General features: G+C 47.0%; 1 protein-coding gene across 4 annotated transcripts in view; it reads left to right on the top strand.

Moving 5' to 3' along the window:
* Fyn (FYN proto-oncogene, Src family tyrosine kinase) overlaps positions 1-21,043 on the top strand; it is a 191,923-nt gene that overhangs the window by 154,552 nt on the left and 16,328 nt on the right. For 2 of the 4 annotated variants that reach the window (XM_005073256.4, XM_040728309.1), the window contains 6 exons: positions 226-329; positions 1,237-1,386; positions 3,832-3,996; positions 6,750-6,929; positions 8,801-8,877; positions 8,979-9,132. In XM_005073256.4, coding sequence (XP_005073313.1) covers positions 226-329; positions 1,237-1,386; positions 3,832-3,996; positions 6,750-6,929; positions 8,801-8,877; positions 8,979-9,132 — 830 coding nt within the window. Of the gene's footprint in view, positions 1-225; positions 330-1,236; positions 1,387-3,831; positions 3,997-4,363; positions 4,520-6,749; positions 6,930-8,800; positions 8,878-8,978; positions 9,133-21,043 lie in introns of all 4 variants that reach the window. The other 2 variants (XM_021229069.2, XM_040728310.1) reach the window with 2 other exon arrangements.

Below are 21,043 nucleotides of genomic sequence, written 5' to 3'. Positions count from 1 at the left end.
ATCTCCTGCAGTTGGCATTTCAAACAAGGTGGCAGATTCCTCTCTCTGTGCATGCAGGTGGCACTTTTCACACACATAAATTCCTGTCACCTAGAAGGAAAGAAAACAACCCATGATTCAAGTCTGATTTTTTTTAAACATTAGGAGAGAAGGAATTTGTGGAGGAAAAACTATTTTTGCTCGGTTACAGGTGGCTTTATTTTCTTTCCTCCATCTCCCTTAAAGGTGGTACTTTGGAAAACTTGGCCGAAAAGATGCTGAGAGACAGCTCCTGTCCTTTGGAAACCCAAGAGGTACCTTTCTTATCCGTGAGAGCGAAACCACCAAAGGTAAGATGAGAGGACGGAGCTGCCTGTCATTAAAATCTGTGGATTAGTCCTTGGGGTAGAAAGGCTTCCCTGTAATGCACAAGGGCTTTAACTGGCACAGCCCCACCCCCTGTCTGAAGCAGTCCTGCTCCGCTTCCCCTGAAGACTTTGGAACTTGGGCAACTCCAGAAGTCCAGGACTCTCAGGGAGGCTCTAGAAGCACAGGCCAGACAGCATCCCTGCCTCGGATCTTGCTAGAGTGCCAGTGACTCTAAGGGAGGTTGTTTGGCTTTCATTCCATTTTGTTTTGTTAATGGAGGACTTCATTCCTCTTCCCTTTGTTTAATAACTCGTTAGAGCCCACAGGAGGAGATAGGTCCAAGGGGCAGGGAATGCTGTCCCTGGCTCCATTGCCATACACTGGTAACCTGTCCTTGTGAAGTGTCCGCCAGCAGAGTTCTGGAGCTTCCTTTTAGAGGAGCAATGTTCATTTCTTTTGTGCCCACCCTCTGTTCCCCCATCATCTCTGCCCCTCCATCCCTACCTCTCAGGTACCTCATAGGAAGTGAAACCAGGAGACGAGCTCACCTAGAGTTCCTGTACTGCTCTTGACCTTGTCCAGTGTGATTTGATTTGGGCTGTGTTAGACAACACAAGAAACTGAAAGAAAACATTAGAAAAATAGCTGGGAAGTTTTAGTTACAAGAGCAAAGTCATTTTTGTTGCAGACACAGTCAGGACAGCAGGAGAGGTCTTTGTCCTGTTATTGAGTGGAGATGGGGTGCATGTGTATGTGGGCAAGCATGTATGTGCATGTATGTTTGTTTGCTCTTTTGATAATTATTAGAATAGTCAAATAAGTGAGACCTACAGAACAGACAGGCAATCAGAGATGATTGACACTGCTGATGCTTTACATTTTTACCAGGTGCCTACTCACTTTCCATCCGTGATTGGGATGATATGAAAGGAGACCATGTCAAACATTATAAAATTCGCAAACTTGACAACGGCGGATACTATATCACAACCCGGGCCCAGTTTGAAACTCTTCAGCAGCTCGTACAACATTACTCAGGTACCGTCAGTGTTTGGAAATTGGAAGGAGTGGGTGGGCCCAGAGCTGGGAAGAGAAGAGGAGGAGGAGGTCGCAAGTGCTGACAAGTCATTTCCTGTGCACCCTGACCTCAGACTTGAACCACAAATAATGTCCTCGTGTGTTTTGCAGACTTTCCCCCAAGTAGAAGGCAAAAGCTTAAACCTTAAAAGTTGTTTTTGTTTTTGTTTTTCATAGTAAAAATCCTTGCAAGTCCTTTTCCTGTTGCCTTCATGTAATGCAGAGCCAGGAAAAGAAAGGAGTGGAGCCTGGGTAGGCTCACACAAAACATCACGTGACACTTGCCCCCAGTGGGCCGCACATGCATTCCTGCAGATCACGGTTATCTGTCTGCAGAAGTAAATCTGCATTCAGTTCTCCAGGTGCTGCTTCCTACCCAGGGTTCTGTGTGTGGCCACAGCCCTCTGTTACCTCTATTGTGACTTTTTTTTTTCTTTTTTGAGACAGGGTCTCACTATAGACCTGGTGGCCTCAAACTCAAGAGATCCACCTCCTCGGCCTCCAGGTGCTGAGATTAAAGGTGTGCACCACCACACCCAGCGGTTATAATGATTTTAAACAAAGGTTATAGTGTCTTCACACCAAATGATAGCATTCTTTGTTCTTGGCAATTTTAATTATCGGCTATATGTCTATGTATGTGCAGTTTATTTAAATATGTAACTTTATGTGCAGTTGTTTAATATGCTATGCTTGCTTTCCTTGGTTAACAAGTGTATCCCACTGTGCAATGCATGTGTACAAGACCCCCTCTTTTTTTTTTTTTTTTTTTTTGAAATAAGGTCTCACTTGCAGCCCTACATATCCTAGTATTCATTGTGTAGCCCAAGATGACCTTCCAGAGTTACAGCAATCCTCCTGTATCAGCATCCTGAATGCTGGGGTTACAAATATAGGAGCCACACCCAGCTTTTTTACCTACTGTTGAAAAATAATTGTGCTATTTTTAGCACACAAAAAATGTAGTCTTTTAAAAATAACAATAAGAAATGCCTACAAGTTGATTCTGGCCATTGATGAGCAATTGAAAAAAAATTAATGTACCTGAGTAGCCAATGATTCAGACATTAGCTCTCACTCTATGTAGATCCTAATGAAATATTGCGAGAAATGGAGCAGAAAATCTCCCTGAGCTTCAGAGATATACACAAAACGTCTGCATGTTATAAGGGTTTTTCAAACGCTGGAATATATTTCATTACAGGCAAACATCAGCAGGATCCCCAGGGTTTGGATCGTTTGAAAATAGTGTGCCGGAAAGGGCACCTTAATAACATCATAAAGCCGGAAGGAGAGTGCGGATATGAAGAACAATAGACGTTTTTTAATCTCAGGGAAAAAAATCTATCTTGAGTTAGATTTGTTTTTATATTGGCTTTTCCTCTTTGCTCTCTCTCTCTATCTTGCACATAGAAAGCCTTTGAAATACTGACACATAAATAATTTCCTGCCTAGACATCTCAGAACTAGATTCCATCAAAAAGAAAAGTGAAAAAAAAATAAGCTAAAAGTTCCCAGAAAAGAGGCAGCCACGTTTATGCCTTGGATCTCAGGGGCTCCAAGGGACACGGGGGCTCTGACCACCTGTCAGTCCAGGCTCTGTGTGGCTTACATCCATCCCTGAGTACTCACTCTTTGTTGACATGTAGGCACTCTTTGCTTACCTTTGCTAGATTCTCAAAGGTATATTCTTTTCAAAAAGGAAGGAGGAAAAAACCCAACTGCCCAGTAACCTGAGAAGTGGCTGCTGTTTCCCTTGTCTTTTGTGTTGTTGAGTTCCTGTGAATGCTAATTTCCATTCTTTCTTTAAATCCAGACTCCTAAATTATACATAGGAGGCTGTTTAAAAGGTTGTGTTTTTGCTTTTGTTTGTTTCTAATAGAAAACTGCCCCCCCCAAAAAGCAGTGTAAGCACACAGGAGTGATAGAACAGAATCAGAAGGACAAAACCGTCCCTAAAGAAAATATGACATGTTTTCCCCGCTGCCAGGTGTATACTTGAGGCCACTAGTTCTAACAGACCAGAGTTCTGTGGAAGGCTCCTATGCTAAAGTCACATTTTAAACACATTTGTACCAGGGAGATTCCTTCAACCCCTAGGTGATCGAGATATCAGAAGGGAAAGGGGCCGTCACAGGTTTTATTGTCATGTATGCACTTTTTGAAATTAGCAAGGGCATTTTCAGAATCTCGGAATATGTATGCTAGTCCATTAGATTATGGTGCACAGAAGCCAAAGCAGTCTGCACCTGTGTGTATGGGGCACGCCCAGGGGACCATCTGAAATGCTCTCATCCATCTCCAGTGAATTTGTTTGCTTTGCTTATGTTGGTCAGATCTGTGGTCTGTGCACACTGTTGTTACATGTTCTGTCTTCTCTCCCTTGCCACTGCCCTGCTCCTTCAGAGAGAGCCGCAGGTCTCTGCTGCCGCCTAGTAGTCCCCTGTCACAAAGGGATGCCAAGGCTTACCGATCTGTCTGTCAAAACCAAAGATGTCTGGGAAATCCCTCGAGAATCCCTGCAGTTGATCAAGAGACTGGGAAATGGGCAGTTTGGGGAAGTATGGATGGGTATGCTGAGACTCAATTTCACTTTTATTAGCTTCCCCGTTTGGGAAATCCCAAACATCAAAGATGGAAGGTGAAAATAAAGACTTCTACTTTTATGACCAGGAAAGCATACAGTTTGAATTGCTCAATTTTTATTTTTATTTAAAAAATTTGGAATTTCTCAAAAAGATAGACGTGAACAAGAATGACAGATGGTTCCGGCTGTGCTGTAGCTGGTGGAAGCCTGCGTAGTGTCTAACCCTTCATTGCCAGCTGCACATACTTGCTGAAGTCGCCCTCAGGGCCAGTCACCTTCCATCTTTCCTAGTGCATGCATGATTATGGATTATAAGGACTGTGTTTTCTTTATTAATTCCCTTTCCTGTAGAGAAAGCTGATGGTTTGTGTTTTAACTTAACTGTGATTTCATCAAGTTGTACCCCACAAACTTCTGGATTGTCTAAAGATGCTTGGGAAGTTGCACGTGACTCGTTGTTTCTGGAGAAGAAGCTGGGGCAGGGGTGTTTCGCTGAAGTGTGGCTTGGTAAGGCAGAGGGCACATTCTGTTTTGGCTGCATCTCTAAGCCAATGAAAAGGACAGTTTTGAACAGAAATGCATATGTGACCATTGAGACAAAGACCCTTGACCTGCGTAACTATGTGGGCATCAAGGCCGGGTTTGCAGAATGAGGTGGCACCTTGCCGTGTTCATCTGTCCTGTTTCATGTGGCTCATAAGCATCTGCAAGCAGGAAGCCAGCACACTGTGAATGTGGGGCTTCTCTTCCTATGAAGTGGGACGGTAAGACGCTATGGGGACCAACTGTGGAGAAAGCTTCTGCTTGCCAAGCCTGGCTCTAAACCCTGGCTGGAGAACTAAGCATAAATATGGGGCCTGTTTAGCACCTCTGAGCCTCGTCCCTCATCTGTAAAACCAGAGTCACAGCTGCTTCGCTGGATTATTTTAAGGATTCTATCAGGCATGCTTAAAATCCCTTGTAGAACTTAGATCCACGCATACTTTTCTTCATTTGGTTGTCAGTAATGCCGACTGCACTGGGCCCTTGAGATGGCATTTATGATCCCACGGGTCAGATACAGCTTGGTTTACAGACAATCCGTAGACTTAGATCCCTCCCGAAAACATCTGCCCGTGAAATAATGACAAAGTGTATTGGAATCTCCCTTCCTTGGAGTCTAAAAGGATATAAACAGGTACATGTAGTCTTCAAGGATGGTCCACAGTAAGGTACCATGTAGAAACATAAACAGATGCACATATGGATGATGGAATTACCCAGACATGCATGTGTATGTTAGCTGCTACTCATTATGCATATTAATAGTGAATCCACATTAGTGTACCCATCCCTGTCTAGACTTTATCTCAAGTATTATAAAATCTGCTTATCTAACCTGTTTCTCATTATCTACCCAACTTATAATTGAAGTTGTAAGTCCTAAGGAATTTCATCAGATCATACAATCAGGAAGAATTGGACTCTATAAAAAATTTTAATTTCAAGTACTTGAAACTATCAACTTTAACTCATTACACAGAGCACCAACGTGTTGTTTCCCACGGAACGGAAGAGTTGGGATAGAACTCTAGAAAGTTACCAAGCTGCTAAGAGAGGAAGACTGCACAGTGCTTAAATTGGAAAACATTAATAGTTAAATCATGGAAGCCACTTAAACGTTGTCCAAGTTCCCATTTACACTGAGTGGCAGACATTTTCTAAGATAATTGAACTCCATAAGCTACTGGTTCTTTCGTAGGTTTTTCCCCTCTGTAGGATGCATGTTGTAATTATATGTTGTAACAGAGTAATAAAATGCTTCAATATACAGGCCCCTTAGATCTGAAAGTCAGATTCCATATGAGTAAATCTTGGTCTGAACCTATATTCTCTTTCAAATTATAAGCAATGTAACCTAAATTAGCAGAGTTTTATTTTCCCTTTATAAAGTTATCCCTTCAAAGTCATCAGATAGAAATGAAGTAAGCCAGAATTTTGTCTTTTTATTTGAGAACCAAAAGAGAATGAAAGCTAGTCCATTGCTGTATTCTACAAATGAACTGATAGTGGCTGTAAACCGGACCTCACCTTTGGGTTAGCTAGATTTTTAAAGAAGTATTTAAACGTAGTACGTTTAAATACTTCTCTTCTTGCCTTGCTGCTGTTTGGTTTTGCAGTCCAATTGCTAGAAGCCATTGTTCTTGTGGCTGACTCTCCAGAGTCTGAGGGATTTCCTTACCTGGGGAAGGATGGCCAAGGAGATGCTGTGCTTATGGACGCATGTAGCAAGGCTGCTAAAGGACTCAGTCACGTAACTCACCCAGTGCAGACAGTGAAAAGCTAGACCCAGCTTCCAGGCATCCTCCGTGTGTGGCCATGTTTTATGGGGCACGCCCTCTGAGATGGAATTTAATCTAATTTCTTCCAGGTTTTCCCTGTTATCTAAGGGACAGCTACTGGGTACCCAGGCCAACTCTAAAGCCTAGGCTTCCATCACTTAAATAAGAGCCCAGAGCTTTTTGATGTAAGTGCACAACTATGTGGACGAGCCATAAAGAGTGATGTATATCAAAAGGGAAGTTAGCGAGTTATTGAACAACTGCGAGTAAACCCATTGTCTTTCTGCTGACATACATGACAGAGTCCTTTGCAGTTCATTGTTTTTGCTCATAAGAACCATTTAACTTTTAAAACTTGAAGTCTGACTTTACACACATAGTTGCTGGGTTGACTTGCTGTTGTGGGATATTTGTAGGTACCTGGAATGGAAACACAAAAGTAGCCATAAAGACTCTGAAGCCAGGCACAATGTCTCCAGAGTCCTTCCTGGAGGAAGCCCAGATCATGAAGAAGCTCAAGCACGACAAACTGGTGCAGCTGTATGCCGTGGTGTCCGAGGAGCCCATCTACATCGTCACGGAGTACATGAATAAAGGTCAGACAGCTCTCCCCCTCCGCACGCTGCCGTGCAGGCTGCAAGGACCGTTCACAGAGAGAATCGGGCTGCCCGCACTCAACCCCCCCAGTTTCAGCATGGGCCAGGGATTCCCGCGAGCAAGTGCGGGCTGTGCTCACTCAGGACAACACTTAGAAAGGGGGGAGCTATAGACAATAAAAGGGCTGAGAAAGGAATCAGAGAAACATTGCCATTTATAATAGCCACAAACAACATAAAATAGCTTGGAGTAATGCTGACCAAGCAAGTGAAAGACCTGGAGTGGGGTTCACTCCTACATGGATGGAAACAAAACTTTGTGACTTTGGTGCAGGGTGGGGTCTGTGTTTACACATCAGTCTTTACAGATGACATTGCAGGCTTGCAAAGTCCCTTTACTTTGTTAGCAAGCAGTAATGGATGGCTAAGCAGATGCTTGTTGAATTTCACTCAAGTGTAATGGATGTGGTTTTCCTGGTGAGGCAAGTGACTTACATAAATTTAAATACCTGTGCTCCCTAAAAAAAAAAAAAAAAAAAAAAAAAAAAGAAAGGGGGGAGCATTGAGCTCGCCCCCAGACTCTTGAGAAGTATGGCGCCTTGTGCCTGTTACACGTCAGGAATGTTCCTCCACATAATTAAAACATCCATTTTATATCAGAGATAATGGAGAGGGCTACAAAACCTGCTGCCATTTTGCGTCATTGACTTGTGTTAACTTTTCCTTTTCAGGGATGGATGATCAATAGCAGACGGTCGCTGGGTTAGTTCAGGCTCCAAGTCAACATCTTTCCCCCAGTTTTCTCTTGCAGTGTCAGGTGAAGAAATGACATGCAGTTGTCCCCTGCCTCCCCTCCCTAACAGTCATGTGTTGGTGCACACGTGTGCATGTGTACATCATTATAATCAAACCAGCATTGTTGGGGATGAAGCCAGAGAGCACTTTGTTTTGGAAAAATAAATGAGCCAAACAAGAAACAGCCTTAAAAGGCCTTGCATTGTACATTAGAAGACACTAGTGTAATTTTTCTTTTCTATGTACTTTCTTTTAAAATATAATTGGAATTTTTTTTCCTGGCAGATTGTTTGCCCTTTGGATCCAGGGTTATTTTGTAAATAGCTTTGTGATTAAAGCATTAAAAAAAAAACCACTGGCAGCCATCCTGTGCCCCCAGCTCCTGCAAATGATTATCTCCGCCTTGGTGTCAGTTCTGGGCCTCCTCACGCAGTTTGCAAGCCTGGCTCCAAAGCTCTGGCTGTTGGCTGTTTGTCTCAGATGTCTGAGGCAGAGGTTTGGCTGCCTCTGATCTAATTAGGAAGCTCTCTGCCCCACGTTCCTCAGACAGCTACATTCACAGCTTAAACCTGAACGAAAGTCAGTGATTCTGAAACCTCCTTGTGTTGGAGTCACCTTGAGGACCTGTGGAAATGCAGGAAGGAGTCTGGGTCTGACTCCAGCGTTTCTGATGCAGTCGACAGAGCCTGAGAATGTGCGCTTCCAGCAAATTCCCTGCTGGTCCCAGCAGTTCATCCTCCCATCACTCCCTGTGCAAGGATGATGGGGCATGCAAGGATGGTTCCTCCATCCCTGATACACTTCCCCATGTGACGGAAAAGGGATTAAGTTGTTTTCTTCCAGTTTACCAAACTCTCTGTCTTTAGAAACAAAATAATTACTTTATTTTCAGATGCTAAAACTTACTTCCGAAAACATGGAATTTGTTTCTCTGGTTTTTTTTTTATACAAATGTTCTTTTTCCATCGATGGTATTGTCGCTCTCAGCTACCTTGTACTTGCAATAAGGAAAGCAAATGCAACCCACAAGGAATTTTTGCCTGTCTGAATAAACTTGTTTTATGCTTCATTCATAGGAAGTTTGCTTGATTTCTTAAAAGATGGTGAAGGGAGAGCTCTGAAATTGCCAAATCTTGTCGACATGGCAGCACAGGTATGCCGTGGGGTACCATGATTCCAGCCGCGACTGTATCGACATGGACACGTGACAAGCTATGGTGTAACAGCTGTGCTCCCTTCCCTGGGTTTCTACAGGTTGCTGCGGGAATGGCTTACATCGAGCGCATGAACTATATCCACAGAGATCTGCGATCAGCAAACATCCTAGTGGGGAATGGACTGATTTGCAAGATTGCTGACTTTGGATTGGCTCGGTTGATCGAAGATAACGAGTACACAGCAAGACAAGGTGGGAGACGCCGTGACAGAGGCTCCTGATTGCACCTTTGCCTGCACAGCCTCCTCCTCACCTCATGTCCCCCTCCTCCTTAACTTCATGTCCCTCAGCTGCCCCCTCCTCCTTACCTTCATGTCCCCCAGGTGCTCCCCCTCCTCCTCACCTCATGTCCCCCTCCTCCTCACCTCATGTCCCTCCTCCTCCTCACCTCATGTCCCTCCTCCTCCTCACCTTCATGTCCCCCAGCTGCTCCCCTCCTCCTTACCCTCATGTCCCCCAGCTGCTCCCCTCCTCCTTACCTTCATGTCCCCCAGCTGCCCCCCTCCTCCTTACCTTCATGTCCCCCAGCTGCTCCCCCCCTCCTCTGAGCTGGCAACAGTAGACAGGTACAGCACTGATTTGGTGAGCGAGTGACTAGTCCCATGTCTACCTGTCTTTCTGGAAGTATCCGGAAAGTTCTCTGCTTTTTGGAGAAAGAAAGCTTCAAGAAACCAAGTTATAGCTCATTCCCAATCAGCCACGTCCCAGCAGAAAGAGGGTGACACTCCAAGGAGAGACTTTAGTAACAGTCTTTTGCAAAGGAACAGCAGGGTTTGGGAAACTGAGAGCACAGCCTCGGCTCATACCAGGGCAGCCGGTGTTTGCAAGGCAGCTAGGAATGTGTAGCACCAGCATGAGGGCGCCTCCTAGTGGAGAGCCCGCAGAGGCCGATGGAGGCTGATCCTGGCCTGGCTGCAGCCACTTCCAGGAGCCCCACCAGGCCAGCCTGAGACCCAGGCCTTGATGAAACCCTGGAGTTCAGAGCAAAGCAGTGACGGGAAAGAGACTGTCAGAAGGACCAGGCTGGTGGCAGTGCCTGGAAAAGCCCTGCTTTCTTTGTCTGCCTCCACCCAACCCCTAAAAACTTCAGACAGTCTTTATGTAAAGCACGGACCGAGTGAGAAGCCAGCCCACTGGGCTGACTGAGTTAGTAGAGCTCTAGATGCCAGGAAGGAACTTCCAAGGGTGTTTGCACCCTGCTGGTTGTTCACATGTCCAGGTGTGGGGCTCAGTGATGGACCTGTGGCAGCTTCTCTGCGTTTAATGCCTGGGACTCGGCAGAGGGTGAGCTTCACTGGGGATAGTAACCAAAGTCTGGTCACCTGAGCCTGGCTGAGCAAGACCTGAAATGTGTCACAGGATGCTGCTTTCTGCAGTTTCAGAATGAGCCATAGCCGTTCCACGCATTTTTTAGAACCTTCTTTCCTAGTTCTCTTAACCTGTTTTTTGTTTGTTTGTTTGTTGGTTGGTTTTCTTTTGTTTTGTTTTTAATGCCAACTCTTCCCTTCGTTTCTTTGACTCAGAATGATGAGTGATAAGGGAAAATGTCAAACCAAGCTCTGCCTGCTTACAGATACTGTCTAAATGCTCCATTACATGCTGGGCAAACAGCTCAGCTGTTTGAATTCCTCCAGCATGTGGCACTTCTTGTCCTAGAGCCTTATGCCCACACAGCAAGCCTCCTCGAGAGATCATGTGGGGTGGGGCATGTGCACGTACACACCGGAGTTGGGGAACACAAAAGTAGGCTGTATCTCTAAGCAGAGAGGAATGCAGATATGATTTTAGTGACACAGTGTGCCAAGAGGGTCTGAGTGAATGTGAGCAGAGCCCTGGCCCCAAGGGTGAGCAGGTGAAGGTTGGTAACCTGGATTTTTGATACAGAAAAGGCTCCCTGATTATTTGACTTTGGAAATGGCTCCAATAGAACCAGGAGCTTCCTTCTGTGTGTGAGAAAGTCTGGGTGGCAGAGGGAGCACAGAAAGACTTTTAACCAGACTTGGGACTCTGTAGTCTGTGGTTAACACCCTTGATCCATGAGTGAGAAGGTGGCAGGGCCAGGAGCCAGTAGATGCTAACCGAGGTACTGTTGGGGGAGCCTGGATATTCAAGTCATGCATCATTCATTAGGGTGTCTAAAACTGTGGCCTGAAGTGACTGGCACCTCTCGTGTCAGCTTCTGCACTGGAACCCGACCAGGACTCTCTCAGAGTGGCCATGCAGCCTTCGTCCCTCCTACTTCCCCATCAGGACCTCCTTCTTCCCCATCAGGACCTCCTTCTTCCCCATCAGGACCTCCTACTTCCCCATCAGGACCTCCTACTTCCCCATCAGGACCTCCTTCTTCCCCATCAGGACCTCCTACTTCCCCATCAGGACCTCCTATTTCCCCATCAGGACCTCCTACTTCCCCATCAAGACCTCCTACTCCCCCATCAGGACCTCCTACTTCCCCATCAGGACCTCCTTCTTCCCCATCAGGACCTCCTTCTTCCCCATCAGGACCTCCTTTCTGCCATCCCCCACCCCCACCCCATCACATCCCAGCCACTGTCTGAACTCCTTTCTGAGGACTAGCCTTAATCCTTTGTTCCACATTTCCTTGACTTAATTTCCCAACAGAAGATTCCATCCTTCCCTCTTAGAACATCATTTCTTCCTTCTGTCCTTTACTGAACCAAACTCTGGGAAAGAGTGAGTAAAAATTAGATGAACTGGAATCTGGAAGGCCACACAGACAGTCCCTGCCATCTTGAAGCAGAGAAGAAGGGAAGGCCAGGGCAGTTGTGGAACTGCCTGGCTTAGAAGGGGCGGGAAATAGACTCAGGAAGTTAGCCGAATCATTCACGTGAAGTCAGGCAGCCCACAGATGGAAGACCTACATTTAAAACATAGCTGGTGTGCTCCTGAGCTATGCCCACTGTCACTCACCAAGACAGTGAATCAGAAAGCAGAGGGTAAAAAGGGAAAGAATTAGTCATAAGTCCCATTTCTCCTTTATTTTATGGAAAAAGCCTTAAGGGGCAACCTCTTAAACTCATGTGTTGGGACTAGAGAGAGTTTCATTTTCCAGCCTTGGGTAGCCCAGCTGTTCCTACAATTCCTCCCATTGGGTCTGCCCTGCCCTGGCCTTCCCAATAGATGGAAAGGTCCTGCACGTATTTGCCAGTGTACTCTGCAGATGGCATGTGTGCTGCATGCCAACGCTCCTGCCGGGGATTAATCAGCTCCTCTAGACAGCTGGTCCATGTGCCTAATAATATTTGCAAGTCGGGTTTTATGTCACCCGCAGGCCACAGCCGTGCCGCATCTTGATTATGGAAGTGTAGGCAGTGTTCTGAAACATGTGCCAAATGTAGCTATTTTAGGACCATGAATGACAATTGTTTGCAAAACAGTTGTGAGTTTCCCATCTCAGGGTGCTCTGAAATGTCTGTCACCGCAGGCAGACACACCAGGCAACAAGGTATGACAGCAATGTGGAGCTCTGTCCCGGGTCTTTCATGTGACATTGCCTCCTACAAGCCAGCATTCACCCCCACCCACCCTGGCTTGTGAGCGTGCTGTCAAAGGGAGACTCAAGACGAGGCCTAGCACCTATGGAAGTCATCCTCCACTGACAGCGATCTAGAAACAACTAGAGTCACTTAGGTTCCCTCATAATTACCTGGACATCTCACAGTCAGTCAGTTCCTGTTTAGTCATGAGCTCAGCACTAAATCTGTCCATGTAGACTCTTGAATACACCACGTCAGGTACTTGAATACCTTGTTTATAAACGAAACTTGGCTAACAGTTGTGAAGACACCCAGGCCAAAGCAAAGGCTTGTACCTATGTAGTCTCAGCTACTCCTGGGGCTGAGGAAGAAAGGGCTCTTCAGTCCAGGAATTGGAGACTGGCCCAGGCAAAACAGCAAGGAAGAAAGGAGGGGAGGGGAAAGCTAGCGGAAGCCTCTGAGCACAGAACGGCAGTGGACTGGCATGAGGAGAAACACAGTAACATCGGAGTCAGGCAGCGCAGTGCCCTGCGCTGACCTGGGGCCCTGGGCAAGCAGTCTTACTCTTCCATGGGCAGATTGCTTATGGTTACGAAGATGCATCCTGCCTTCTCTGTGTGTTTTTGTAGTTCAGCCCAGCCCCAGCTCCCGGGGTCTGGTCAGTGTCTCCACTGTTGTTTTGTCTTACACAGGAGGACGCTGCTGGAGAATAAAGGAGTGGGCAGGGTGCAGTTGCCCTGGAAAGACCCAGTTACCACACAGGAAAAGGAAAGAGTGGCCAAAGACCATCCCCAGGAGGCAGTGGTGGGTCATGGTTAGGGCAGAGCTTAGAAATCGGGGAGATTTTAGCTGCAGAGAGGGAGTCAGCCTGAGCTGGGATTTGCTGCATTTGAGGTACCCATGCTGGTGCAATTAAACCCAGAGAGGCCAGCTGGGGCGTCCTCTCCTGGGCCACTGCCACAGGTAGGCACTCCAGCTCGCATGCCCCCCCCCACCTCCACCCTCTCCAGGGCTCTGCTGACAGCACAGCCCCCAACCCGGGCCCAGGGCAGTGAGACTGCTGTCCTCCTGAGCCACACCTCTCTCACCCTGTCACAGCCTCTGGGCCATCTGTTCCTTCTCACAGAAAATGAGAATGGCTAGGAGACTCTCCACAGACTTCGTCTGTCTTCCTGAGCTCTGAGGCCTGGCTGATGTTCTCTTGAACCTAGCACACTTAGATAGACCTGGCTTGTGTTTAGCAATGACTTGCTCTTGTGGACATTTTTTTAATTTATGTTATACAGTAAAAAGTAAGAATCTGGTATGCAACTGAGTATATTTTTCCATGTGTACATAGTCCTGAAACTACCTCACAGAGGAAGGCAAACCTGTGAAGACTTTCATTCCTCTCCCCCACCCCCCAGCAGGCTGTGTTTTCTCTCTATCGCTGCAGATTCATTCTGCCTGTAAGGGAAGTCTATGCCTGTAACTCCAGAGCCCTTTTTCCAGTAACTATCACTGCTAGGAACAGCATCATCTAACCATGACATACTGTTTGGTCTGCCTCCTGTCCATCATTGTGTCATGACACTTGCTTCCTGTGACAGTCCTTAGCTCCTCATAGCAGACTAATATTCCACTGAGCACACACCCACAGACGACCCATCACTGCTTAGGAAAGGGTGCTAATTCCACCCGGGACCATTACAATGAAACAACACATACCCTCTGGTCTCCCAGGTATTTGCCACGTTGGAAGCGCTGGTCATGAGCAGGCCTAGATTGGCAATGGCAGTTACTGCCTCACAGAGCTGTACCACAGATTTAAAGGCAATGCAATTGTCACTGACCGGGGTTGGAAGCCAGGACCCCTAGAATTAAACCACCTCTGTCACTGACAAGCAAGGTATCCTCAAGCAAACCTTTTGAGTCTTCTTTTTATCCTCTGTATAATAGATAGTAATAGTAACTACTCACATGAACAGTATGAGAACTAAATAAGTAAGCAATATATAAAAATGCTTTAGGGTAGCAAAATACAAAGAATTGTTTATATAACCTTAACTTTTTGTGATTGACATGATTTCCATAGAAAAGGTTTTTATTAAAAAATACTTTAAAGAGAAATGCTTTAAACAATAATAAGTAGAAGAAAGGAACTTTTAAGACCACATACATATAAATAATGGACGGATGGACAGATGAACGGATGGACAGATGGATAGAGGTAGATAACATGGGTGATGGATAGGGGTGTGTCTGTGTCATCATTGATAGCCTAGACCAACCAACACTCTGGTTCTATCCACTTGTCCCACAGGACCCTCTGTTCAGAACGCAGCTGCATAGTCAACTAGCCTCTGCCATTCCATTGTCTTGTACAGACCTTCGTTTTTTTCTTCTGCTAGGAACTATCCATGTTTGGCCATGGTGGTGCACGCCTTTTATCCCAGCATTAGGAAGACAGGCAAGCCTGGTCCACATAGTGAGTTCTAGGACAGCCAGGGCTATGTAGAGAGACTACCTCCCCCCAAAAAAAAGAAAGAGAAAAGAAATGAACTTTCCATGACCCCAAGCTGCAGACATACATGTTTTTAGTTTGTGTGTGTGGTGTGTGTGTACATATGTGCATATATACACATATATGTACGTATATAAACCCGTCATGTGCTCAGCAGCTTCACGTGTCCACACACACACACACACACACACACACACACACACACATGGGTGCTGACACTCATGCACCCTGAGTAGCCGTGCTTCTGGACATCACAGGTCTTGCTGCTCCTCTCTGGGGACACCGGCTCGAAGACTGGAATGTAGCCCTCATGAGCACAGAGCACATACTAAGTATCACTGTTTATGTGTAGCAGGGGAAGTAGCTATGGTCTCTGCCCTTCTCCTCACTCTCCTCACATACTTTTCTGCTCTCCAAGCAGTGTGCACAGGGCTTCCAGGAAACCCAGTACTGTAATTGCTACAAGAACCCCCAGAGAGGGCCATTGTTCTGCTGGTGTTGGCTCCACACTGAGCTTGTCTTTGGGGAGTCGTGGGAGCCGCTGAGCTGGATGAGCCTGTGTTCAGATGCCCTTGTCCAGATCTTACACATCTCTGAGCCTGTGTCCTCACCCGAGAGCCACCTGGCAGGGCTGCGGTGGTCGGAAAGGCATAGGCTATCTGGAGCCGTTACTGCTCACTCTTCCCCACAGCGCTTCTTTCCCAGACCTCTTTCCTTCTTTTTCTGCTGCTTGTTTTCCCCCCTGCTTTGCTCCAAAAGAGGGCAAGCCTGAGTAGGCAAAGAGCTGACCTATGAAGTCAAATTATTGTAGTATGAGAACTGGCATCACTGCTGATCTGCTCTGGAACCCTGGATACGTCACCCTGAGCCCATCTTCTGAAAACAGGTAGAAATGTCAGCACAGTCTGGGGCTAGACATGGAGCACCTACCACGAAGGGCTTGGTGCAGTGGGCAGTAGCATTTACAGTAGTGGTTGTACAGTTGACCCACACGCAGGGCGCCCACACACAAGGGGAGCACACGTCCCATGCTGCTCTGGGCTGCCTCTGCCTCCACCTCCTTCCAGGGCTCCTCCCACATTTGAGTCAGCATGAGAAGCATGGAGTGTCTCTGTGGGTTTGGTTAGCTGGTTGTTTTGTTCTCAAACAGTAACAGATGATCACCTAGGAAGCAGATGTCACACGGTGTCACCTCTGAGTCTTTGACTCTATGGACAAAACAGGGGCATTTAGAACTTTGGGAAGACCATTGGTTTGTGTATTAAGTAGGAGAAGAAAAATGTGTCTGTTCAAATACTCCCAGTATTGAGAATTTAAATTGAATAGATTATTGTCTGGAGTAAAATTCACATATAAATTAGACTACAAAGAATTCATAATTGTTACAGTTTTCATGTTCATTATTTCACGTTAAGAATTGTTGCTGCATAAATTAACACATTCTTTCTTGGAGAACATATTTTAGAAAGATTTGTTACTTTAATAACTCTTTGTGTATTAGAAATCCCAGATGCCCGTGCTAATTAAATATAATCAGATTTTGGATTCAAAAAGCACAGTAGCCATTTAGCACAAACAAGCAAGGAGCTAGGTTGACAAACACAGCCAGGAAGGCCTGGGTCCCTGTTTCTTTTAGGTTTCCAGTTTCACAATGCAGAGCTGTGAATTCAGTTCCTGTCCTTCCTTTGTTACAATGACTGGGGATTATTAGACTCGGTGCTCCCGCGTTCCAGCTCAAGGGCTCCTGCAGAATTATTAATCAGCTGCTTGAGAGGCCCCTGTAATCCAGTGGCAGATCAAGGCTGGTCTCACCATGAGATGCCCTCCCTCTGCTCCCTCCAGCGGATGAAATTCTTGTTCTCTGTCAACAACGGCATCACCATTCCCACACTGTGTGCTGTGACCTGAACAGCGCATGTCAGCAGAGAAAGAGGGTGGGGAGGGGCTGAGCCCTGTTAATTGTTGAATTTAATCTAACGCTGTCCTTGCTAGAGAAGTGGACTATCTTTTAACAAAAAGCAAACCTTTTCCCGATGCTAGCCATTGTTTCCAGTACTGAGGCACGAAGCTCACTTGTTCTCCGGCAGAGCCGTGAAAAACTGCAGTGAAATGACCAGGCCACACCACCCCCGAGCCCACGTGGGCAGTTTATCATCCCCAGAGCTGCCAGAGGCCATGAGCTGACCCTGATGAGCAGAACTGAGCCAAGCTGCCTCCATGAGCCCTTCCCGGGCAGACTTTGGCACACCTCTGTCAGTAGGCAGAAGTCGCCTTCATTTGTAGTCTGCCTCCTCGGTCTCTAGGCTTCCTACGCTGGGCTGGCGTTCCTGGGAGGGTCTGCTTTGTTTATGTGCTGAAGCTTCAACCCAGATTAGTAGTCAGGGGAGCAGGTCAGGTGCTGGCCAATGGAGATGAACTTCCCTCCTAGCAAGGATGTGTCGAAAGCCAGATGAAATGAAAGAAGAGGGACTTTAAATCATCCTTTTTCTCCCCAGTCCCTCTCAAGATTAAAAATGCTTGCGGAGTGGGAGAACTGGTGTCTGCCACTTACATCCTTGGACAGCTCTCTGAGTTGGCCCAGAAAATGCAGATGGGCCTGGTGCCAGCCCAGGTCACCAGAGCCGCTCTCTGAGCACCTCCCTCTATCTGCCCAGCCCGGCTTTGTGCTCGCAGGGCAGCTCCCTCTCCTTTGTGCTGCTCTGGGCAGAGCTGCCTGGCAGTGTTTGTGAATGGTCAGGAGCAGTCCTCCGTCTGCGCAGCCCACGTTTCTTGGTAATCATCAGTAAGGAAGCAGATGGTCACCCTCTGTGATTTTAAAGTGTGTAAATAGGAACTGCAGACTGCCATCAAACATCAGAAATGTCTTCTGGCTTCCTTGTTGTGCCCTGCTGGCAGAAGGAACCTTATTTACATCATCTGGATAACCAGGAACAGGCAGGACACATGCAAACCGCCTGCAGCTACAAGGAGGGTGCCCGGCCCAGCACAGAGGTCCCAGCGGCATAGGCACTGTCACAACGAAAGCAGGTGACTGTTTAAAAAGCAAACTGAAATCGTGCTTGTCCTCTGTTTGTCCCTTCTTCCTGGGCTCCTTTCTAGACTCACAACTATGCCCCAGCATGATGAGTCTATCTTGGGCTATATCCCCAAACCAGTGCTGTTCACACTGCCGAGCCCAGGGTGGCCTGGTGTGGCCCAGGCCCCTCTGAGGGTGGCTAAATCTGTCTGTGCTCTGCTGCGTTCTTAACCCAGTTGATGGGCCTGCCAAGATTCCTCTCTATCCGTGCCCACTGTTCAGCTCCCCTGGGAGCTTGCTCACCGTTTCAGTCTAAACATCTCTTCCGTGGATTTGTCCCAACCAGACCTTGGATCTGTGCCCATAGCTTTGCAGTATGTTGCCCAACTTCTGGCCCCTGCCTCTCTTGGATTCACTCCTACCTCCTACCAACATGCCTGATGAGACAGCTCTCTTCCTTAATCCTCATGATCCTGTCAGATCCCCTAACCACTGGCATGCTGAAATTTCAAATAATATCCCAATCCATTGTGCCTCTGGATTTATATTTGGGTTTATTCTAAAAACACAATGCAAGACCCTTTCGAACTTAAAATGGACATTTTAGCAGCATATGTTACCAGGATAACTGGAAACACTCCATTTATTACTTCAGAGGCATTTGAAAAATTTGAACCTCACCCCTTGGCCTGGTACGAGAATTACGAGTTTTCCTCTGCCAAGTTTCCCCAGGTTTGAAATTATTGCTGTGTTGAATCACCAGAGTTCCAGGTCAGGTCAGCTTTGCTTGAGGTCCTAACATGGGATGTCCTGGCCTCCTCTCCTCGCCCTCTCGGCCGTGTAGTCAGTCAGCTTCCTGTTACTGGCATGCCTTGTGATTTCTTTTATTCTCCAGGGTGATTTTACATTCAGTGCTACACATGACTTAATGTTGCATATGATCATTGCAGAGGCTTTGGTGGTTCTCTGACTTAGAAAAGCAGGGCTCTGTTGTTGAAGCTGATGGTCCTCCTTGGAAACACCGTTAGGGCGCACTGTTCGACCCCACAGTCTGTGGGTCCATCTGGCATCCTCTGCTCTGCCCTGACTCTACTTCTCCACTGGCCCACTTCTTTGGCTGAAGGAGATGCTCTCCCTGAAACAGCCCAGTGGGATCAGCACCAGAGACAGCCAGAGCTCCACTATGAGCTAGTGATGTGTGATGGCCTCCTCGGGGACAGGGTCATACTGCATCCCTTACCTGTTGCCACCTCTCCCTGCTCTTCTCATTCCCAGTGCTCTTCATGTCCTTCATCTCCTGAGCCATCTTCTTCAAGCCAGTACCACATTTTAGCTCTCTGTAGGTTTAGCCTAGGAGCTGTGTTCCTTCAGCTGTCTAGAAACCTCCTACAGGAGGTGCCCTACACCTGATGACTTCAGAGTACCTCACACTGTGCTTGGGGGCCTCATGGACACCCAAGAAATTCTCAGTGGTTGAGGGATGAATGTGGGCAATTCTCTTCCTCTTCCCTCTTGAAGTTTCTAGGGTCAGTGGTGCTGAGTTCTTCGTCAGTGCAACCCAGTGCCTTGTATATCCATCCACAAGCAGGATTAGCTGCATTTCCTTCACGCTTAGCTGTCACCAGGCTCCAAACACTCTGCTGAGTCCCTTATCCCTACTGCCATCCCAAGTTAAGGACAAGAAACTGACCTGGGCTGTAAAGTCTGAGAGCCCAATTCTGCCTGACTCTCAAGTTTTCCTTTTCTTTCCTCCCATTAAAGTGAATCTCTAACCCTCACTAATGTCTATCGAAGCTCCTTTCTGAATGTCATTTTTGCCCTTCTGAAAAAGACCACACCTTTGGCTTTGTCGACACTATCACTACAGAGCATGATCTCAGTTTCCTGGCGCTTTCTTTCACTTCCTGCAGAAGGCAGACTCAGATAAAAGGTGTCTTTAAGTGTTCATGTGAACATTTAAAATGCCCTGTCATCATCTTGATGTACAGGAAGCAACCGAGTCAAGACCCATTTCTGGCTGAGGCAGAAGTGGAAGGCGGGCTTACTGGCTGACCACCAGGTATGTAGCGATTCCTTCAGTCAGAGTTGGCGTGGGCCATCCTGATGTCCATCTGGCCAGTCATTGGGTTTTCTCTTAAAGCTGGGCGCTCTGAATCTGGTAGGCTGAGTATTCTGAGAATGAGTCCATTTCCAACATGTGAAACAGTGAAAAGCTGAAGTCATATTGTCAGTACTTTGTCTTAAAAGTCTTAAAAGACCCTGTGTGAGAAGATAGTGTCTTTGGCCATGGGGTGCTGGATGAACCATTGCTCACGTTGGCCTTCTTTTCCCGGTTACCACATCTGTTGAGCAGCTGTGGGTTAGCAGGGTTAGTGAAATACTGTGGAACAGTGTGTGTAGCTACAGCAACCTTGGATGTGCAGTGTGCGAAGAGCTACGCACACCGCCTGAGTGCTGCCCGTGTCTGAGTTTTCTGACCCTGGCGCCAGTCTCCTTTTGACCAGATCCCATCTCCATCCTTCACCCTTGTTCCTCAGTGTGATGTTCTCTTGGCCGGAGAACATGTTTACACATGTGAGTCATGTGTTAGACATGTGGCACCCTTAGCAAGTACCCGTTATCTCTCGTAGTGCCCAGCTTTCATTGTTGCTTCTTATTAGGCTTATCCCAGAAGACTTCAGGAAGGGTGGAGAGAGATGCTGTCCCTAGGCGAGTGGAAGGAGAGATGGCGTTTCAAACAAGCTCATACCACAGACGGAGGTGTATCATGCCAGGTGTGGGGTTCCTGTTACAGGAAGGAAAAGCAAACGGAACGAGATTAGCTGCATGTTTGCCATGGGAAGACCTGGAGTTGAATGGATACATGGGTCCCTGGAAACCAGATGTGGATTTTGATTTAATTCAGTAGGGACCCTCCTGTGTGGTCGAAGAAGGTGCAACAGGAAACTGCTGTTTCAAAGGATTAATTGGGAGGGCTCAGCTGAGGCTATGCACCAGGGCGGGAGACTTAGCAGACACGACGACAAGTCTGGCTTTGGCAGTGAGCTTAAGCAGGAGAGGGTGATTGGGAGAGACATGCCAAAGAGC

The sequence above is a fragment of the Mesocricetus auratus genome, unplaced genomic scaffold (assembly GCF_017639785.1).
Source record: "Mesocricetus auratus isolate SY011 unplaced genomic scaffold, BCM_Maur_2.0 Super-Scaffold_100018, whole genome shotgun sequence".
NCBI lineage: Eukaryota > Metazoa > Chordata > Mammalia > Rodentia > Cricetidae > Mesocricetus > Mesocricetus auratus.
Note: the sequence above shows the minus strand (reverse complement) of the source record. Positions and strands in the feature narration are given on the sequence as shown.